This window comes from Haliaeetus albicilla, chromosome 24, assembly GCF_947461875.1.
Source record: "Haliaeetus albicilla chromosome 24, bHalAlb1.1, whole genome shotgun sequence".
Classification (NCBI taxonomy): Eukaryota; Metazoa; Chordata; class Aves; order Accipitriformes; family Accipitridae; genus Haliaeetus; species Haliaeetus albicilla.
The window spans coordinates 2,162,937-2,183,148 of NC_091506.1; the positions used below are offsets into that span (position 1 = coordinate 2,162,937).

At 42.2% G+C, this 20,212-nt stretch overlaps 1 protein-coding gene across 2 annotated transcripts; it reads right to left on the reverse strand.

Annotated features, from left to right (window-relative positions):
• Nucleotides 1-1,602: 1,602 nt before the first annotated feature.
• ARL8B (ARF like GTPase 8B) lies at nt 1,603-20,070 on the reverse strand. 2 transcript variants are annotated; one of them, XM_069811777.1, is made up of 7 exons: nt 19,801-20,070; nt 10,359-10,439; nt 9,665-9,738; nt 9,146-9,239; nt 8,399-8,466; nt 8,092-8,162; nt 1,603-6,644 (listed from the first exon to the last, which is right to left on the reverse strand). In XM_069811777.1, exons 1-7 carry the CDS (start codon nt 19,951-19,953, stop codon nt 6,595-6,597), a joined length of 591 nt encoding a protein of 196 aa, XP_069667878.1. In that variant the 5' UTR covers nt 19,954-20,070; the 3' UTR covers nt 1,603-6,594. The 2 variants fall into 2 exon arrangements, with proteins under 2 accessions (XP_069667878.1, XP_069667879.1); XM_069811778.1 differs by having other exon boundaries at nt 19,831-20,063.
• Nucleotides 20,071-20,212: the final 142 nt, after the last annotated feature.

Sequence of the window (20,212 nt, forward strand, 5' to 3'; positions counted from 1 at the left end):
GAGCCAAGAACAGGCTGGGAGGCAGCTGGAGCTTTCGGAAAGCAGCATAAAATGGGAAGGCTGACAAACGCCACTTGCAAGTTGCAGATACGAAAGTGAAAATAAGAGTCAGGCAGTACTGGTAAAACCAAAACCCCTCAAAAGACGGTCAAAAGAACAGAAGAGTCAGTAAAGAAACTACAGCTGGGGGAGGTCAAGAGGAGACACATACCTCTCGGCTACCCCAGAAACCTGAACAGTATCCCTAGCAACGGGTTGTAAGCCTGACCACTTTATCACCGAACTAAGGACTGGTGTTCACTCCAGCCTTGCATCCTTTTAGCAAGGAAGTGCATGATTCGTTACAAAGAAAGTTGATAGAAATAATAAGAAAAATCCCTACGCAGGGAAAAAAAATACCATTACCGCACACAGACAGGCAACCAGACAGTAGTGATTTGTCTGCGGCCTGGATTTTATACTTTCTATTTCAGAAGTCAGATCTTGCTCTTTGTTTTCCATTCATTGCAACAGAAACAGTAGAACAAATAAATAAATTAAAAAAAAAAGTCACAATTCAGTGGTCCATCAAGACTTGTGTACGCTGACTCCTGTTAAAATCCTCTAGCCTGCTCAAACATAGCAGCCTGAGGTTGCTCTTTCAGTTCCGTTCCTTTCCTCAATCTATGGAATCCATGCATCTTTTTTATGTTCTTCCCCTTATGTACCAGAAATAGTATTATTCACACCAAGAAGGGGATTCATTTACTGACTTTAAAAAATGAGGAAAATTCCTCGCTGTTGAAAAAGACTGAAATATCTTTCCACATCCCAAGTTAACACAATTATACAGAAGCAACTTAGCACTCTGAGACTCTTGTGAGAATCAAGTCTAGCTTTAACTTCACACATAACAACAGCTTTTTCTTTCTCTACTCAGGTATTTGCTTTGTTTGTTGAACAATATGGTTTATGAACTTCTACTCAATAGGTCTTTTCAGAGAGAAACACAAATGAGACCAACAAATACTTTCAGGATCCAAAGCAAAGCTTTAGATAGAAATCATAGTTTCACAGGCCAACTACTAGGGAAGTCGCCCCCCACTGAGCACAAGGCTTACAGTCAGTATCTCAAGATTAAGTTAAGCAGTTAACGCTCCTACCGGTTTCCACAGAAACCACTCTCTAACACAGAGCACACACTGACCAAGCATTAACCAGGCAACAGCATTCAACTACTCTTTTTTTTTTTATAAATGAAAACATGAAATTTAGAATTAGCCTCATTCATATACTCAAGATCACTGTTTTATGACAGTGTTTAAAACATGAAGTTTCCTAATTAGGCCAGGCAAGACTTCTTGAAAGACTTATAAACTACTTGAATATATCTGCCTACATGGAAGCAACACTACCTACTCTCCTCACTGTTAGAAGAGTGCTTCAAGGGGTTGACCCGTTTGCTCCTCTCACAGATGATCTAAAGAATTAAATTTTAGCATAGAAGTGTTTAGTTTAGCTTGAGCATAACAATGTTTCCCACAATTTGGTAATGAGGGCTTCTTATATATTTCTGACAACAATAAAAGCAGCTGTACTACTACAGATGAATATGCAAAAGAATGGTTTTCAACAACACTTTATTGAAGCACTTCAAAATGATCACAATGATAGATGTTGCCTTTAACAGAATAAGACCTGTAATGTCATAATTAAAAGGCACTAATCCTGGCACAAAGGTCTACTTACCCACCTTCCACTGTGACGAAAATAAAAACATCAAATATTTTACTTCTCCTTTAAAAGAGTATGTGCGTACCCCCTTTGAGTGCCATTCCCTGTTTGTCATTTAAGTGACATGTAAAAGAAATTCCCCGATGTTTCACCAAGGCATACTTTCACATTCAGCATCTGTAGTCCTAAAGCAATAGACTACTACTCATTGAAGTAGACAAGTCATTCTACACTCACGTTTTGGGAATAGAAGTCCTGAAGCACATACCAGTCTCAGGCATTCACACATTACTTCCCCTTTAACACGATTCATTGCTTTGCTGTTCATGTACTCGGCAATGCACCACTCTTAGCAAAATAGCTTAAATAACCTGATTTACACCCCCCTATTTGGAATTCACACAGCGCTCTAGTCAGGGTCAGTGCAAAAGCAAGCCAGCAGGGAGCAGTGCTAGGGCATGCGACCGGGAAGAAGCGCATTTCTTTCACATTCAGTAAACACGCACAAAGCAAATCATGACATGCCATTGCACAGCCACAGTAACTATAAAATTAAACCTTAGAAAAGTTAAAAGCTTGATAATCCAGCTAAGACATACTTCAAGTTATTATAGATCCCTGCATAACATTCCTATATTAATTTAACCAGAGAGACTGTTTAAGGCATTTTCTTTGGCCTCCTTTCTTCTACCAGAAAGTGAAGATTATGCAGTTTTATATGTCAGCATCCAAAAAGGACCATCTTTCCAACCTGTTTCCATAAAGGTGCAAAGAGAAAACACAAATCGATAAGAAACTAGATTATTAGTTCCACAGATCATGAAACAGCTCCACATTTGTGCATTTTTCATGTTGCCAAGTGGTAGGACAGAATTGCTCTGTGCAACTGCTACGACACTCAGCTGTATTCGGGGTGATGATGAGTTATGCTGCACTGTAATTGCACTTGAAGAAACCACCATCCACACTAAAGTTGATAGGACATTAACACTCCAAGGAAAACTTTCACACAGCCCGGTACTGTGGGTGCACGCACAAACATTTCTTCCTAGTCTAGTCTAGAGACGTGCTGCTCTACAATCAGTAAGAGCGATCGCTTGTACTGAACAAAACCACCAACAAGTATTTAGAGTTGATGGCTATTTTAAAATCATTGGGACACCATACAGTACCAACACATCATGAGGTCATAAAGGTACGACTGGTGTCTAACTTGCGTGCATATTCATGACCAAGAGTTCTCTCCAGCTCAGTATTTGCCTTTTCACAAGATCCAGCTTTCTTAATATGCTAACGGTCAAGGCCTACTGCAGATACATCAGAAGAGAGTTTCAGGACTACAGCTACTGATGTTTAAGTACAATAATTTATGTTACTAAAATGCACGCCCAAAAGCAACTTTTGTTTAGAGAATGGGAAATTTAATCAGTTTCTTTTTACTGTCTAGGGTCACTACAGAGCCTGAGACAAGTAATCATCATGAGAGATTAGACTGGCCCAATAGACTTCTAGAAGCAGAACGCAGCTATAACATCCAAGTTCAGCAGACAACACTGCTAATGCCTACCTTAGGCTCCACACCTTTATTGGAACAGAAAAGCTTTAATCTTGGACTTAACTGTGCCAGATAAGTAAGCAGTCTTTTCAGCCCAGGGCTGAAAGGTGGCAAGAGCAGCCTCACTTCTCTGGAAAGACTTACTACACCTCCCTTCTGTTTCAAAGTGAAGGTAGTTGGAAAGCTAATCAAGCCCTCAAACAGAAGAAGTGTAAAGCTCTGCACTGGATTCAAACAGTCTCTTCAAGGTCTACATTTCTGCCCCGTGAGTAACTGAGGGCATCTCGAGCTGTGCAAGAACAGCTGTGAAAACCTAGGCAGAGTCATTTCATGAAGTAATAACAAATGTACTTTTTAGAGTATGCACATCATAGGTGGCCAGTGTAGCTTTCCTTGCTATTTACATGTAGAAGTAGAAGCTATTACTTAAATAGCACATCAAGCAAACAGCTGTTGGCCAAGTTCACACCACAGCTGATTTAAGTGATTAGTACTGGTATCAGACCAACAAGGGTGACAAATCTTACAGCAGTAATACTGTTTTCAGATTTTGTATCTAGATGCATTTTGCTTTGAATGTTAACTCCAGGTAGCTTGTTTTGCACACAGGAAACTCCCCATCAGTTGAAGAAATACGCACATGATGTTTTACTCAACAGTTCATTAGTCCTTCCCACCAGCCGAGCTACACGTGATGGATGCTAACTGACCAGTACTCAAGCCTAAAAACTAACCCATTACAGCTCAGTAAGTTTGAAAGCTTACATAGAGGCAGGCCACGAACAGAAGACATCCAATTTGTTACCATTACTTGGAAGATGTTGACGTATGGTCCTATACGTTAATCAGTGACCCGAGAGAAATTAATGCAACAAAGCATTTGGGAAGAACAGTCAGTGTTAACTTCAGATTAAAATCACAACAAAGATTTTGTCCAAGACCTCTGTCAACAAAAGCCTCGCTTTCCAATGAGATAAGAATCTTTATGCTTTAATTGGCAGTCAATGATCAGGCACTGCTAGATCTGACACTTCTGCTAGAAAAGCAAAGGTTTTACTCTAGGCTTGATGACAAGCAACAAGCTTGTAGACACATGCATTTTTCTCCTGAAAACAGAGCTCCAGAAGGCTGCCCGTACTTAAGACCCTTCAGCTGACCAGTGCTTTTCATAAACATAAAAAAGCACTGAAGTCTGCCGAGACTGACTGACTAAGCTTGCTCATGCAACCTGAGAAAGCCCCAGGCCTGAAAGGTAGTTTTACAAGCATTTCATTTGAATACTTGAACCACATAATATTAAGAAGCTCAGGTATTTACCGAACCTTCTTCCCCCACTGTAATCTTGTGGGAGAGGAGACAGACATCCAAAAATGTATTTCCATGAGTTAAGCCACATCAACCCAAGTCAGTCAGTTAAGTGTCAATACAACCCTCAAAACATAAGTTTATTGAATAAAGCTGAAGAGCAGTAAACCAACAGATGCATCCACCTAAATAAAAAAAAATTCACGTATTTACAAAGTTCAGTAATTGTATAAGTTGTTCACATGCAGAGAGTAATGCACAGGTTAACAATTGGTAGTGTTTGGATGCCATAAACGCTGAAAGCAGTGAAGTATATAAACACCAAACACATCAAGTTTAGCTATAGGCCAGTTAACTAAACAGTGACCTGGTCCCCCACAAAGATTCACACATTCTAGTTTAGTTTCCTTATCTTAGGCACAAGCAAGTTTGCTAAATAAAAGTAACTGTAGCAGTTCCTGGTGAACTAGGGACTACAGTAGCAAGTTAATATACCCTCTCCTCTACAGCACCAGAGTATGAATTAATTGAAATCATGCTTCAGAGAACTGAAAGGGGACAAAAAGTTAAAATGCAAGTTCAGACTGAATGCAGGCAGCATGTAGTGTCTGTGCAACAGTGCGATCGTTGGTACAGAACAGTAAGGCCATGGCAGTCTAAATTAAAACTGGCTTGTCATAACTGATATGGACTAAACAGTTTCCAACCAAAGACTCCGACATAATGCAAACTACATTTAGGTGAAGAATCACACACAGTGTGAGGCAACACAAGCAGGTGCACCATGTATTTGCATACACTAGTAAGCTACACTGACATTACTGTATGAACAAACCAGTCTTAACAAGTCTGTCCCTTTAAATATACTGAAGTCATTGAGAAAGTAAAGCTACAAAAACATTACAATCTTTAGTTTATACATACTTCCCTATACTGTAGGAGCTAGTCAAGAAACAGGATCAATTCATTGGCTCTCTTGTGCTTTGACACAGTAGAACATTTCATCTTGCAACTTACAGACTTTGCACATGGTTACATCAAGAAAGCAGGCAGGTCTAGAGTTGTCACAATAGCCTAGATATTCCATAGCACCAGGTGAAACTGTGCCCAGCCATTTCATGAGCAGGAGACACTAGACGATTACATAGATATTGTGCTAAAGGTCAACAACTGACTCTATACAAAAACATCAGTAATTTAAGTGTCATGCAGCTGCTCAGAATGTGTGTTCTGGTTTCAGATAGAGACCACTGGTATCTGTAGATAGAAAAATGTATTTGAACAAAGTCTGATGTTCCTAGCAATTTGTTTTCATGCTGGAATACTCCAATTTTTGAAAGCTTGACAGAACAGTCCATTCCCATCCCCACACACAAATGTTTAAACAGAAGCAACAAAATGATTTTAAACAGTCGACTCTTTCCTAATTCATCATGAGAATTTTCTTTTTCAAGTGACAGGATAAGCTCTCAGCTGTAGATTAGTGATGCTGATCTATGCCTTGTGCTCCCCTCTGCAAACAGCTCCCATTTCTCTGCTTACATACACACATCACATGCATTTGTGAGATAAATCGGTATCCCACAACTCACGCTTAAATGTTTTCTAACTACTGTATGTGGCATCTTACAGAATCTTAATGCTGTCAAGCATCAGCATCTTCAAGCCACTAAACACTAGAAATAAAACACTTGCTGAAAATCATATAAAAACCTGGCCCTGAAAAACCAGAACAGAGTGTACCATCATAGTTAACATGGTAGAGAGATTTTTTCTTTTAAAAAGCCCCCCCAACCCTCCCACCATAGATGGTTGTAAAATAAATATTTGTGCTGACTTTATCATGACAACTCTAGTTGTTTTGTGACAGAATAGGAATACAAGTCTTCAGCAGTGCACATGAGAAATGAACCGTGAAAAGGCAAGATTCTTGATACAGGATTTTTGGGTAGTATCTCATTATGGAGGGAAGTGGACAATTGAGATTATGGCCAACTGGTACTGGAGATTCCAAGAAGACTTCAGCTTCTTCTAGATTTTGAATGCTGAATAAGCCACTGAAGCGTGATATCTAAAGAGAGAGAGAAGAGAAGTTCCATATTCAAGTATCTGTCTGTATTTGTGTAACTGGCATCACTTTGGTATGCCAGTGTCCTCAAATACATGACAGGAATATCCAGCCCTTCCCCAGAGGATGGTCCAAGACAGATCAACAGAATGATTTTCTGGAATGCTTGCTGTCTGTGCTTTGGTCCTGTAACTGCTCAGTGTCCTTTAAGTAACACGTAAAGGAAGTGCCCCGGGCAGCCTGGTTCCTCAGTCAGCTACACCTCTAGGAAAAAGACATGCCTTAATCTAATACTTTGGTATAGCTTACATAATTAGTTGTAGGTCAACATCGCTCTATTTAGCCAGTCTGCCTCTCCTCACCTGACGAGAACAAAGTTAAGCCCTACAAAGCACCAAGCTCCTCCATGCTTGAAAGAGGGTCTCCTAAGGAAGTGAAATGCACTAGCATCATACCAGCCTGATGCTTCCAGCAGCACCTTCCCTATAGCATCAGTGATGCTCAGCTGTGCTGTGAGCCTTGTGCAGGAGATAGAATAGAAAGGAGTATCTGCTTCTCTTATCCACCATGTTTGAATCTTTAACTGATGGTAAGGTAAGAGGGGCTTCTTGGATAAGAAGCCAGAAGACTTCCAAAGGCTGTTCATTTTTCCTTGGAAGAAGTTGAGTCCTTAATATAAAGCAGTTCTGGTATCCTCTATAGCCTGTTCCTGTGACCACCAGCCTGAAGTTTCCCTCATCAGTAAACTCATGTAGGCCCACCAATGAACCAGTGTTAATCTCATGGCAGCACAAGAAGGCATCAGGAGAACAATGGCTACCATTGTTAAGCAGTGTGTTTTCATTCAGTTGAGATTACTCAGTTTACTTATAATACTTGTGTCAAGTACTTGGTATTACACAGTACCATGGTTTCTGCCTTTGACCTCCAGAAGTTCTAAAGCAATTAATATCAGCACCAGAAAATTTACTGTTTGGCTGCATGGAGTAGTGACTAGCATAGGCCACAACATGAACTGCTTTGATAAGACAGCAAGGGAAGATGATTATTTCAAGGGAATGACTGTTGAGGGAAAACTTGCTGCAAGTACTTGCTAGCCTCATGAAGTGAGGCAGAACTGAAAGTACCTGACATAAGTATAAAATCATTTAGGCCAAGCTAATAGTGAGACTGGTCAGCTATTTGCTGCAAACTAACTGATGAAAGGCAGCAGACTTCACAGGAGACTGACATATGTTTTGATAACTACAACCCCTACAACTTTAATACCAGTCAAGCTTCCTCACTGCCATCAGGAGTTATACTAAATTTAACCAGTGCACCTACATATTGTTCTTTGATTTGTTACCAGTTTCCTGAAGCCAGGAAGCTTGTGTTTAAGAAGTTAAAATCCCCCAATCCATCCTCTGAGAGCTCTTCAAAATGCTTAGCATTTTAGGTTAATAGTTACCTATATTATCTTTCTCTTTGCAAGAAATTGAGTAGCAGCAGATTTCTCTGTCCTGAATAGCAGCAAGGTTCCTATGAAAGAGAGAACATTTCAACATACACTTCACTTATAACAAGGACTCTTATACTGAGAATCTAAACTGTTCCCCTTCATCTTCTCCAGGTAACTTGTTCCTGTACAATGTTTCAGCTAGCTCCTGTTGCTGGGTTTTCTACTTACAAATGCAAGCTTCTTGATCTAACAACCCTATGTACATTAATTCATTTATTGAGTTAAAGTAACCTTTCTTAGGAAGGGTTAGACTTACATCTTTTCAATTAGCTGTTTCTCATCCAAAGCATTAGGAAGGTCTCTCTTATTTCCAAGTACTAGAACCTGAAATTCAGAGCAGAAGGAAATAGTTGCAGCTTTGCTTTAAAACAAAAAACAACAAAACAACAAAAACAAAAAACTACCAAAAAAACCCACACACACACCAAAAAAACCCCAACCAACCAAACACAAACACAAACTTCAAGGGATTCTGACAAGCAGTCTGCACTAGGCTATTAAATCTAACAGAATGAGACATTCACTATTAAACCACATCAAGGAGGAAGATTGACCTAATCCCAGGGAAAGAGGGGGTACAAATAACCTGTTACGCACAAAAAGCAAGCATGAGAACACATCAGCTCACAAAACTGAGAACAATCCCAGCAGACTTTCAGCTGAGATTCCCCAAACTTACTCTATACTTCTGCACTACAGTCTAGTTAACCTGTACTATAGTAGACTCTAGAAGAGAGCACAAACTCATAGTGGAATACTCTAAATTACTGTTCCAATTTTTTTTTTTTTTTTTTGTGGGTACTGAACAAGAATAAGATCACTGAAGGATTGACTGAGGTCAATGATTTGATTTAAGGCACTAGGGGCAGGTATTGTTCATGGTTATTCTAACCAGTAAGGCTAGGCCTTATACTTCACTTAAGAGTTCGAGCCAAACTTCAGTTACTAAAGTTATGCACATTCCTCAAGCAAATTTAATACTGTGTAGGGCAATATTACTTACAGGGATTCCTTGTAACTGTGGCTTATCTAGAAGATTGTGCAGCTCATTTCGAGAGGCTTCTATTTTTTCACGATCTGCAGCATCTACCATGTAGCTTTAAAGAGAATTTAAGGTTAGGTCAGTGAGACTGAACTACTTCAGAAACAGCAGTCTTTTCTTTACGCTGTCAGTTTTGAGCAGATTCAACAAGGCTTTAAATAAAGCTAGGTCTTCTGAGCAAAGAATTTGGTTCTTTTAAAAAAATTCTCTAAGATCAGAGTAGATGAAAGATTCTTTCAGTTAGACAGCACTGCCACTCAGTTCAGACAGGAAGTAGTTAGTACTCTAGATCAGACACTGATAAGAAAATAACCCATCTTGAGCCCTGAACTTAAGGGTAAAAAAAGGTCAATATGCTTGCAGTACAGTTTCAAAAGTAAAATGAGTACTACCGACTCAAGCATGCACTGTTAGAAAGGCCACACACAGAAGAGAAGCAAATCTGAAGTTAAGTACAAGCTGAAGGAAGACAACACTTACACAATAGCATTAACTCCTCTGCAATATCGTTCCCACATGCTTCGGAATCGTGGTTGCCCTCCTATATCCCAAATCTTAAGGCAAGGGGAAAAAGACAGTTTAGCCATGCACTATGTTTAAACATGTCACACAAGATAAGACGAGAAATCAAAACACAGTCTTCCCTTTCTCCTTAGGCCAGCTGCAGGACCTCTCACATATTAGAGCAGAAATAATCCCTTGTACAGCTGATCAAAGCTTGCAGGCCCAAGAGCATAAGATGCAAACTAGAGCATCTTAGAGCAGATACAAGAACACACGTGTGTACCAAGTTTACACACTGTGGTATATAAGATATATTGACTTAAAACTTTGCTTTTGATGTAAGCCTTCCCTTAAGCAATATTGACGAGCAGAAGAGGAGGATCTCCGGGCCCTAAACACGTGAAAATTAACTGAGATTAAAGCCAGACAGCATTATCACAACATTGCTTTAACTAGTCCATGAACCTGGAAATCACACACAGATTCTCATTTAAGAAACCCCATAAACTTAAGTGTATTCTTAAGCTATTTGACAGGTTTAGCTGAGCCTCTTCAGTTTCCTGTATTTGTCCTAATGGCGGAAGCAAAACAGAGCAAACAAATTTTAAACTAGAAGCTGAAGCCAACCTTGCATGAGTTTAAGAAGAGACAGTCAACAATGGTAACATACCTTTATTGTGACATTACCCTTCGTAACTTTTCTCATGTTGAAGCCCACAGTAGGAATCATATCTTCACTGAATTGACCTGACTGAAAAAAAAGAAAGTTAAATTTAGTACTAATCTGATGCAGCTAGTTTACATAGTAAAATATCATAAGCTTTTTCTAACCATTTGCCTTCCAACTGACGGCTTCATAGCCAAGAAGTCATGGATACAATATTCATGTGCGTTGAAGCTTGTGTGAAGTCAGTCAAGTCATTTCTTACAAGCACTTAAATAATTTTTCAAGCCTTGGGGCAATCAGGGGAGCAAAGTTACTTGGGGAGAAGTGCTTTGCATAGCTTAACAGATGGACAGCCAGGGCAAGTATAGGAAAAGAGCCATTCACCTACTTCTGCTGGAGCAAAGTTCTGTACATCAGGACCTCCTAGTTACCTGGAAGCTAGAAAAATCCAGAAGATTTTCCTCTGATGCAAGCTACTCTATGGACAACATTTACAGTAATAAATCACTCCTGTGGAGTAAGCCTCCAACCCACAGGTATGGGTTAACTCCCTGAGGAATTTTAAGAGGCTAGAAAGTGGAAGGACTTGACAGGTCTGCTTCCTGCTAGGCTACAGTGTCCAACTTGTTCAGCAGCGGAAGAGGCAATCGAAATGCAACTGGGGAGTATTGCAGCCCGTTTCCACCAGAAGTTCAGCATCACTTTAAGTTCTGACATAACTGCTGCAAAACAGTGTTGTATTAGAGACCTTCTCTAGTGGCAGATGTTTTACTATCTGTTACACTTTTATCTGTAACAGCTTGAAAGCCAAGTTCACAGCTATCTCCTGTAGCTAACCCAGGAGCCATAACAAGTGTTATCAACAGTAGTACAGATTTCTCCCATGATTCCTTGGCTATTTGGCAGAAGGTGGATCTCAGCCACAGCAGTCATCATGTATCTCACTACATCCATTATGTGTAATAGAACCAGACAGTCAACCAGATTTGGAAAAAAGGCCAACTCAAATGCATTCAGTTGTTTAATTAGGGTTCGATATCATAGCAGTAGAAAGTCTGCTTCTCTACCCTAGAGAAGCTAGCCTGAGTTAAAAGCCCTTTAGGAACTATGAAGCAGACGTCGCATCACCCTACAGAGTTAGGGCCCAAATGCTCACAAACTGGAAGTAGTAACTAAGTCTGACTCGACATGCTTTGAGCAAATGCTGTTCAGAGTTTACAACCAGAAGATGATCAGTTTGTAATACCAATGCTTTGGCATTCACTTCCATGCCTAGAAGCTCACACTTTCTTCAGCTTGTTCCCCCTACCTCAAGCCCCCCAAAAACTGTGATCTTCCACTAGCAAACAAAAGCTGCAAGCTTCACACAATACAGACTCCAGTATAATGCTGATAAACATTAGAAATCAACTGAAAACACAGATGATAGCAGTCACATTTCGGTTTATTTGGCCAAATCCTTCAGTTAAATGGCACATTGATCTTGCTGTTGACCTCCAAAACAGAAATATGTGCAGAGCTTGGATTTGAAGCCAGCAGTCCCCCGAACAGGTGGTGATTTTTCACATTTAAGATCTGCTTTCCAGATGCATGGCTATACAGACTAACAGTCTTTTAAAAGGAGTTAAAAAAAATAAGTCCTTGAATCCAAGGAATGCAGCTGTAAAAACAGTGACGACCTGAAAAATGGACAGCTTAAACCTCATTAGGCAGGTGTTCTGCATTCTCATTTGAAAGAAGTTTCAACTGTTTAAGCTACACAGAAAAGCACATATCAATCTCATGCAGCACTGTTTCAGAAACTACTCTAACCTTTCTGCTAACTTAGCAAGGTAGGTGCACAACCTGAATGCCTGTTCATTAGCTTGCCGTTCCTGCCCTGAAAGCCCAGTGTATGAGTTGTCCATTTCAGCCAGTTTATGTGTAGCTCAGCAGCAGATGGTTAACCGTGATTTCCATGCCTGATGCAGTTTAGTTCAGTTCATAAAGCATGCACTGCCAATCTTGCCTTTGAAGGGCCAGCTTGCTATGGTTGCTCAAGAACCACTGCATTCCTGCCTCTACAGTCACACCCTACACCCACATCTTCTAACCAAACATCTCCCAAGCACTGCTTGAACCTCCATCTCTTTGTGCTACTTCATATTACCCCATATGCTGTCAGCTATTCCCATTCAGATACTTCCAGATTCTTCACTCAAGAGCTGTTCCTATCAATAGTTCATGCTCTCTCACTGCTCTTTTAGGATACAGATTCCTTCAGATTGGAGCAGCATCTCATTTGCCACATGTTTAATGTAATGCTGAAGAAATTACTGTGATCCGCCACAAAGAAGCTTTTACAGAATCTTCAGAAAAGCTGCTGCATCTTATAGTACTTTCCAAGTACTCTCTATCCACAGTACACATTCATGTGGCATAAAAACTTGTTCTGACTCACTTAAAAACTACACTACAGTTGCTCAGTTACTTCAGTTTCAGCTTTCTGTACTCTGCTCTGTAGGCAAGACAAACCAGCACTACCTGACATACTTTCTGAACTGTCAGAAACAGAAGGTGTGGGTAGCAGGTGCTTTCATCAAGCTGCCTCCAAAACACAAGCATGCCCTTTCTCTCTATAGGAAGTCTGGAGGCTGTGGATTTGAGGCGAGGCAGGCACTTTATGCCTTTGAGAGGCAGACCTGACTGCAGGCTTTGAGCACATTGATCAACTCAGATCTTCATTTGGAAGACCTTACTCTCATTTAAGTGCAGGTGTTCCTCTGTTTGCAGTTAGTGTACCTAAAGAAAGCTACTAGCAGTCACCCTATCTTTTAAGACAGGTCAAAAAATGGTTAAAACAATTGTACTGGGTTTTGTTAGTAGGCAGTGATCTCCTTTGATAGGTTCTGCTATTGTATCCAACTGTCTTGGCCCAGAAACGGTTCTCTAAACCCAGAATTTAGAGGGCTTTTGTTTACTACCTCTACGGAGGAAAAAAAGCCAGGAATTCAGCTGCCTCTTCGAGTATTCATATGCGAAAGCTACTCACACACCAGAACAAGAAGAATATGCTTTTATTAGTAGGCAGTTCTGTTTGAATCAGACTTCCCTCTGTACCCCCTAGAGCAGATTACTCAGCCCTGTCACTGTGTGTTCACGATACAATGCTTTCTCCTTCTAAAATAGGCATCAGCTTTAAAACAAGTTTGATAAGCACAGAAATATTTTCAATTCCCAATCTGAAAGTGCTTGGCTGTTGTCATACATAGTAGCATTGCTCAAACACTCATCAAGGACAGCAGGAATAGTTGCTTACAAATCTAGCAATAGCATCTGTTTTCAGCACTTGTGAATATTCCAATAGGCAGACACTACTTCATCCAGGCCTCCTGGAAGATCAGCCTTGTGTACTAGAAGTGATTACGAATTAAGCCATTAGCTCTGAGGTCATACAGACCATACAGCATTAACACAAACTGTTTGCTGAAGGTCACAAAACAAAGCTAACTCTAGCCCCTATGTGAAAGATAAGAAAGAGGGAGACTAAACAGACCAAATTTCAAAAACCACATGCAGAAAGAACCTGCAGGACTAGTCTTTAAGACTCCTCATTTAAGAGATGCTCCCTTTTCAATACTCCCAAGCTCCTGGAGAACTCAAGCATGTGATTTTAGTGCAACATGAACCCATTTACCTGCCTGAGTACTTAGGTTGGATAATCTTATTCAGAGGAGGAAAACTGCTTCCAGACTGAACTAAGTCCCTGCACTGTAATCTAGTTCAGGGCCAACACCTACCTCCATGAATTGGTTTGGGTTCAGCTCACCTTGTGTCTAGTATTAACACTAACTCTTGTACAGACTGTAGCATTTATGCATTTCACCCTCCATCTCACTAGCAGATCCAAGTCTGTCGCACACCAGCTAACACTAGCTTTGGCGGATGCTCTGAAACACCACCACACATGCCGAAGCACAGCCACATTGACAAGCACTGCTTTTTACCTGTAACACTGGCAGACTGCTTCTCTGGGTCTGTGCCCTCTCCCTCAGCCCACCAGCAGGCCAGGGGCAGCTTTGCCAGCCAGCACCCCCAGAAGTCTTCCCTCAGGAATGGGCCAGCAGCATGCCAGTTACAGGTACAGTTCACTTCCCAGAGGCTAGGATCAGAAGACTTTGGACAAGCGTTTAACTTAATATCACCTAACATTCCAGAAGTGTACAAAGGATGCAAGTTTAGTCTTTTTTTAATACTTAGTCAATATTAAAACGAGCTGCTTACTACACCTACCATTTCCAGTTGTCTTGAGTCAAAAAAAACCAAAATAAAACAAACTACACTCTGGCTACTTCATCTGCCTCTCTGTAGCCATAAGCTACAGCCAGAAGACTGCCAAATTCCAGGGAGTTATGCTTACCAGACTGTCAGCACCAAGCCCTAAGCAGCTTGATCAAGTAATTGAGCATAAGACTGGAATTCCTGCTTCCTGTATCTTCCTTAAAAATTCATTTCAATACATTAAAGGAATCATTAAAGGCAGAACTCAAACTGCAGCAGTAGAACTGGCGTTCCCTCTTCTTTCTTTCCAGCTAGAGCGGTAGCTCTCTCCTGCTGGCACTGGAAAGCATGCTGCTTACAATGGTCCATCCACATGGTCCTCAACCACCAACTCAGAGCTACCAGTCTTTGATTCTGCAACCTGCACAAGCAGATTCTTTGTATTGACAGAAAAGGTCAGGGCAGCCTTTAGCTTGCATCTCAAAGCTAACATGATTCATGACTGTTATAGGATAAATTTCTTCATATAGGCTCTGTTACTACACAACAAAGATTTTTATCTTTACTTGTAAAACTTCTCATCCATCTAGAAGAGATCACAAACAAGCTTAGCCAACTAGGAGACAACATCACTGGAGTATGAATTCCAGCCAGGACACTCCCAATCCACCTGAACCAGCATCCTACCTTAAGCCCCACTCTTCATCACTAAATTTCCTTCTTTTCACACCAAAAAAAATGCCGCATCTCTCTCAAATCTCTTCAATAAAAAAAAAAAATTAAAAAATCAGAGTCATTTTAGCATTATATAAAGCTACCCCTACACTAAGCCTCCTCTGCAACATTCACAGCCTCAACCAACAAGTGCATCATATGTGCACAAATCAACTCTCTAGTTTCTGTAGTCTAGCTTCCTTCTTGAAATACTTCAGTGTTTCAGCTACTTGTGATCACATTCAGCAGCTTGAACTTTAGTTTAGAAGCTTCAGTCCTTGTGATCTAACAGTCCTGTGAAAGGCTTTATAACAGCACTTCTATGAATGATTGCTGCAGAAAGCAAAATAGCTTATTCTGACAAGAAAATGCCTTTTTATTTCCCCAACCCTGACTGCAATGGAATATTCAAAAAGACATGGACTGCTTATCGTATAACTACCACTCAGCAGTGAAACAAGACCTAAAAAGGCACATTTCTATCTAGAAGTCAGTCATCTAAGAGCTTAGGTCATTTCATGCCTCTGATAGTCATGAAAGCATACTTCTCCAGATGTTATGGCTTAAGGCTCTTCCATTGCTTAAAAGAGTGCTATACAGGAAGACCACAATGGAAAAAGTAGATTCCAATTTCAGTCACCTGTTTCAGACCACCTGGGGCAGAGCAAGCAGGACCTCAAAAAAAAAAGTATTAACTGGAATATGAGTCACCTCATATTAGCTTTATTACCTAATGAAGTGAGGCAATCCACTTCAAGAGACTTCTGTGATTAAGAAACACTTCGCTTAAAAATGTATCAACCTTCTCACTTAACTACTATGTGTATGAAGTGACAACATAAGCTATTTATGACCTACCTGGGTGTTTCAGAAAGCACTAGAGCAGCAGTGAAGCTCTTTAGAACAATCTTTTTCTGCACTTCTCCAGTGTGACTTCTTTAAGTCAAAGTTACTTGTAATAGTCATGAGGACAGAAGGAAGTCACAGCTCCCAACTGGCCAAAGGAATTTTTTGTTGAGAGGCGCTTCAAAAAAATGCTTCTTTCTAGAAACCAAGGCCTCATTCAAAGGCTTGTCAGATATTCCAAAGTTAAAAAACAAAACACACTAATTCAGGCTTTGACACAAATCCCAAAAAGGGATCTTATTTATCCTACACCACAAACAGAACAGGTTCAGTTTAGCTCTTAAACCTGACAACTGTATCAGGAAAGTCTGACTCCCTCCCACCCCTGCAGTTCTCCTCTCCTGCCCGCTGAGGATCAGGCTATCAAGCTTCAGTGTTCCAGTGCCAAACGCCTGGATCAAGGATCAAGCTACTGGGCTTCAAGCAAGACTTCACAATAGGAAACACCACTCTTCCATGAAGTATTTTTTGAAACCGAACAAGTGTCCCATTATTCACCAGCATGCACTGCCCGCAGCCTGGAAGCAGAGTCAGTTTACTTGAGTCATGTTTCAGTTGCATCACATGGCTGTGGAGCTCGGTTGCCTCTTGTACCTCCCCACACCAGCATGGCTGGGACTCGCAGCTTTGACAGCAAGTCTGATGAAAGCCTGTTCACAGACACTAGCTGCAGAGATGCAAACGACAGAAGATACTGCAGACTCCAGTAAATGATGGGCATTTCAAGCCCTCAGATAAGAGGCTAACAATTCAAGATGCAATACAGGGATGACATGCAGTTTCTCTGAATAAGAGCCATAGGCCATCTACATTATGGAAATTAGGACCAGGAAGAAATGATATCCTCCCTTGTGAACAAGTTTACTCACGCACACGGAAAACTTATGCTTAATATCTAATTAGAGACAGTGACTAATACGGAGCCTTAGCGAAGCAGAAGCTGCATCAGTTGTATCCAGCTATAACTAGATTTCACTGCTAAGGTTGGTTTTTAAACCTTCTAGTCAAACTAAGTTTGGTCTGATTACAAACTAAGTGCTTGTTTACACTGGAGGAATAAATATCGCCCAAACCAGCTAGCAACCTAGAAAAACACTATTCTAGAACTGGACTGTCTGCCTTTCATGGCCTTCCCACTTCAGCGATAGTCAGGTGTTGCATCAAGCCTCCTGTGTAATTGGCTTGAGTTTTATTTCTAGTTACATACGCCCGATTTGATCGGCATAGATTATATTAGAGATTTATATTAGATTAAACTCACTGTTGCCAAGAGACTGGTAACAGCCCTTTGTTAAACAGAATGTATGTAGCCTTATAAGCCACACCAAGTTCCTGGTATGTAACCCAGCTTTGAGAGCTACTCTGTAGGACTAGCATCTTGCTGTGTCATTCCTTTCATTTTAGTTTTACGGAATCCCAACGCCTGACAGCTACATCCTTCGAAACCATTAACTGGCCTGCAGAGAGCAGTTACTCCTTTCTGGCACTCATTTCCAAATGCATACTCTGAATTAAAGTCAGTCAATGAAACAACTAACAAGAAGTTAGCTCTTCATGCCATGGATGGCACTACTCCCGTGAGAAGCAATATTGTGCTGATAACTGAAGCTCAAGCTATTTTTTTTCAAAACCAGTAATAAAAACCTGAGCAAGTCCCCTCACTCTGTTTTTTGTAAAGAGTCGCTAGATTCCCTCATTAAAAACTTCAGAAATGTGACTTGCTACTTCCAAACCTAAAACAACTAACTAGGCTGTATCATTACACATAACAGCTTCCTTATTTCACTCAGTTTTGCAAGGCTATTTGAATGACACTTACGCAGATAAATTTCTGGGTGTGATCCTAAAGTGCAGTTGAAACCTTGCAAGATTCAACCCCTAGGAAAGCAAGCTGGATACAGATGTCAGCTTTACTTAGGAGTACTTTTACCATTTGAGACAAATTAGATGGACTAAACTGATGTGCAACTACTAAAACCATTCTGTACTACTTCACATATCTGCACCACTGCTTCACAGATAACTCCCTGAAGGAGATGTGCTGCTGGTACTACACAGACAGAGCGGCAAAGCAGTACTTTGCCAAGTGCCATCGCCATCCAGGACTCCAGAAGACAAAAATCCTGCAGAGTAACCTCAGTGCCCAAAGTTGCATGAACACACCGATCAGTATCAGCTCAGCAGCCACAGACTGAGGTTGTTCAACAATTTCAGAGCTCCATTTTTAGAAATCCAAGTCCAGAGGTAGTGGCAGCCACTACTGTGTGTGAAAGAAAAAGCTTCTGGCATTCTTGGGTTAGTCTAGCAACTTTCACCTAACATAACTAGTCAGAGGAAGAGCTACTTTTTGTGAGGGCAGACCCAATTCACATCATTATCATAAAGCCCACTGAGTGCTAACATGCCCAACTACACAAGAGCTTGGCTACATTTTGACAGCTAGTCAGTGTAACAAGGATTAAGCATAGCTGCAAGAGAATGAGAGTCCTTTTCCTATCCAGTAACTTGTTCAACTGACACTTAAATAAATACGTTCATAAAAATACTCGGTAATATTAAGCCTTATAAAAAGGTGAAGGTCTGCTCAATCTAAGGTTGAGGACATCAGCTTTCTCCTTCTAGGTGCGCTGGACTCAAGTCAGTCATGCTCTCTGCAAAAGCAAAAGGTACCCTGGTTTCCCATTTCAGTCTCCCTACAAGGGCTTCCAAATTCCGGCTTGTCTCTTTGAATGTTTTCTGTCACATGCATCCACAGAACAGGACAGTGATGAAGCTGAACAAGCCACTGAAGCAGGCCACTCTTTTATCTTGTTCAACAATGGAAAAGCATCACGTAGGAGGATTCCCACACCCTTCCTTCATCTGCTCCAAGCAGATCATCAGATAAGCAGGCCCAAGTTCAGCAGCCTGCTGCTGTTAGACTTGGAAGTTGTACTTCTCAGCGCACACCTTAAGAGAAAGCAGATTGTTTGACACAGCTTTCAGGAGTCAGAATAAGCAAAAACTCTGAGAGAAGAACCGTGAGCGGGAAACATTTATATCATTTACTGAGGACCACTAGAAAAAGGTCAAATGGAAGAAAGCAGCTGAAGACACATCATGCTATCTTCACATTACGCAAGCCCAGCCACGCTAGTATGCCGACGGAAACAAGCCTTCGGCGCACACCGCAGAGCTCTGCTCCCACACGGCTACCGGCGTCTCCGCGGCCCCACCAGCGCACAAAGGTTGATGGAGGCACCCCCAGCACACGCTATTCGAGGCCGTACACGGCCGGCTCAGCCGCCTCTCCGACGAGCCCACCCAGCAAGGGCACACGTCCCTGCTTCCCACCCCCGGCAGCCCAACGGAGCAGCTCCGTCCCAGCAGCTCAGCCCAACGCGGGAGGCGGGCGAGACCCCCACCGTCTACCGGGGAAGGGGAAGAAAGGGAAGGGGGGGTGTGTCGAGCAGGCGGTAGCCGCGGTCTGCCGACACCAGGCCCCGGCCCCGCCTGGTCTCCAGCCCGCTCCCGCCGGGCCTGCACAGGCCGCGGTGCCCCCCCGCCAGGCCCCGCCGCGGCCTACCCCCGGCCCGGCGCGGCCCTCTCCGCTCACCGCGATGACGTTGACGAAGGTGGTCTTGCCCGAGTATTGCAGCCCCACCAGGGTGAGCTCCATCTCCTCCTTCCAGAAGAGCGAGCGGAACCAGTCCAGCAGCCGGGAGAGCAGCGCCAGCATGGCGGCGGCGGGGGACCGGGGTCTGGCTCTGGCTTCGGCTCCGGCGGCGGCTGCCCGACACCCGCGCGCTCCCACACGGCCCGGCTCGCCCCCGCGCCGCGGTCATATGACCGCACCAAGAGAGGCCGCCCCGCCGGCGGACCCCGCGCCGCCGCGCACCGCACCGCCCCCTGCCGGCAACCGCCGAGCTCTGCGCCCCGGGGGAGGACCGGCGGAGACGGGAAGGCGGGGAGGAGGCGGGGCCGCCCCGCGAGGGGCG

Excerpts from the sequence above, each read along its gene's own strand:
- ARL8B (XM_069811777.1), bottom strand. The coding sequence starts at position 19,953 with ATGCTGGCGCTGCTCTCCCGGCTGCTGGACTGGTTCCGCTCGCTCTTC. Across the intron at positions 8,467-9,145 it reads CACAGTTACAAGGAATCCCT|GTTCTAGTACTTGGAAATAA; the intron begins GTAAGTAATATT and ends TCTGAATTTCAG. Across the intron at positions 6,645-8,091 it reads CAAAGAGAAAGATAATATAG|ATATCACGCTTCAGTGGCTT; the intron begins GTAACTATTAAC and ends CTCTCTCTTTAG.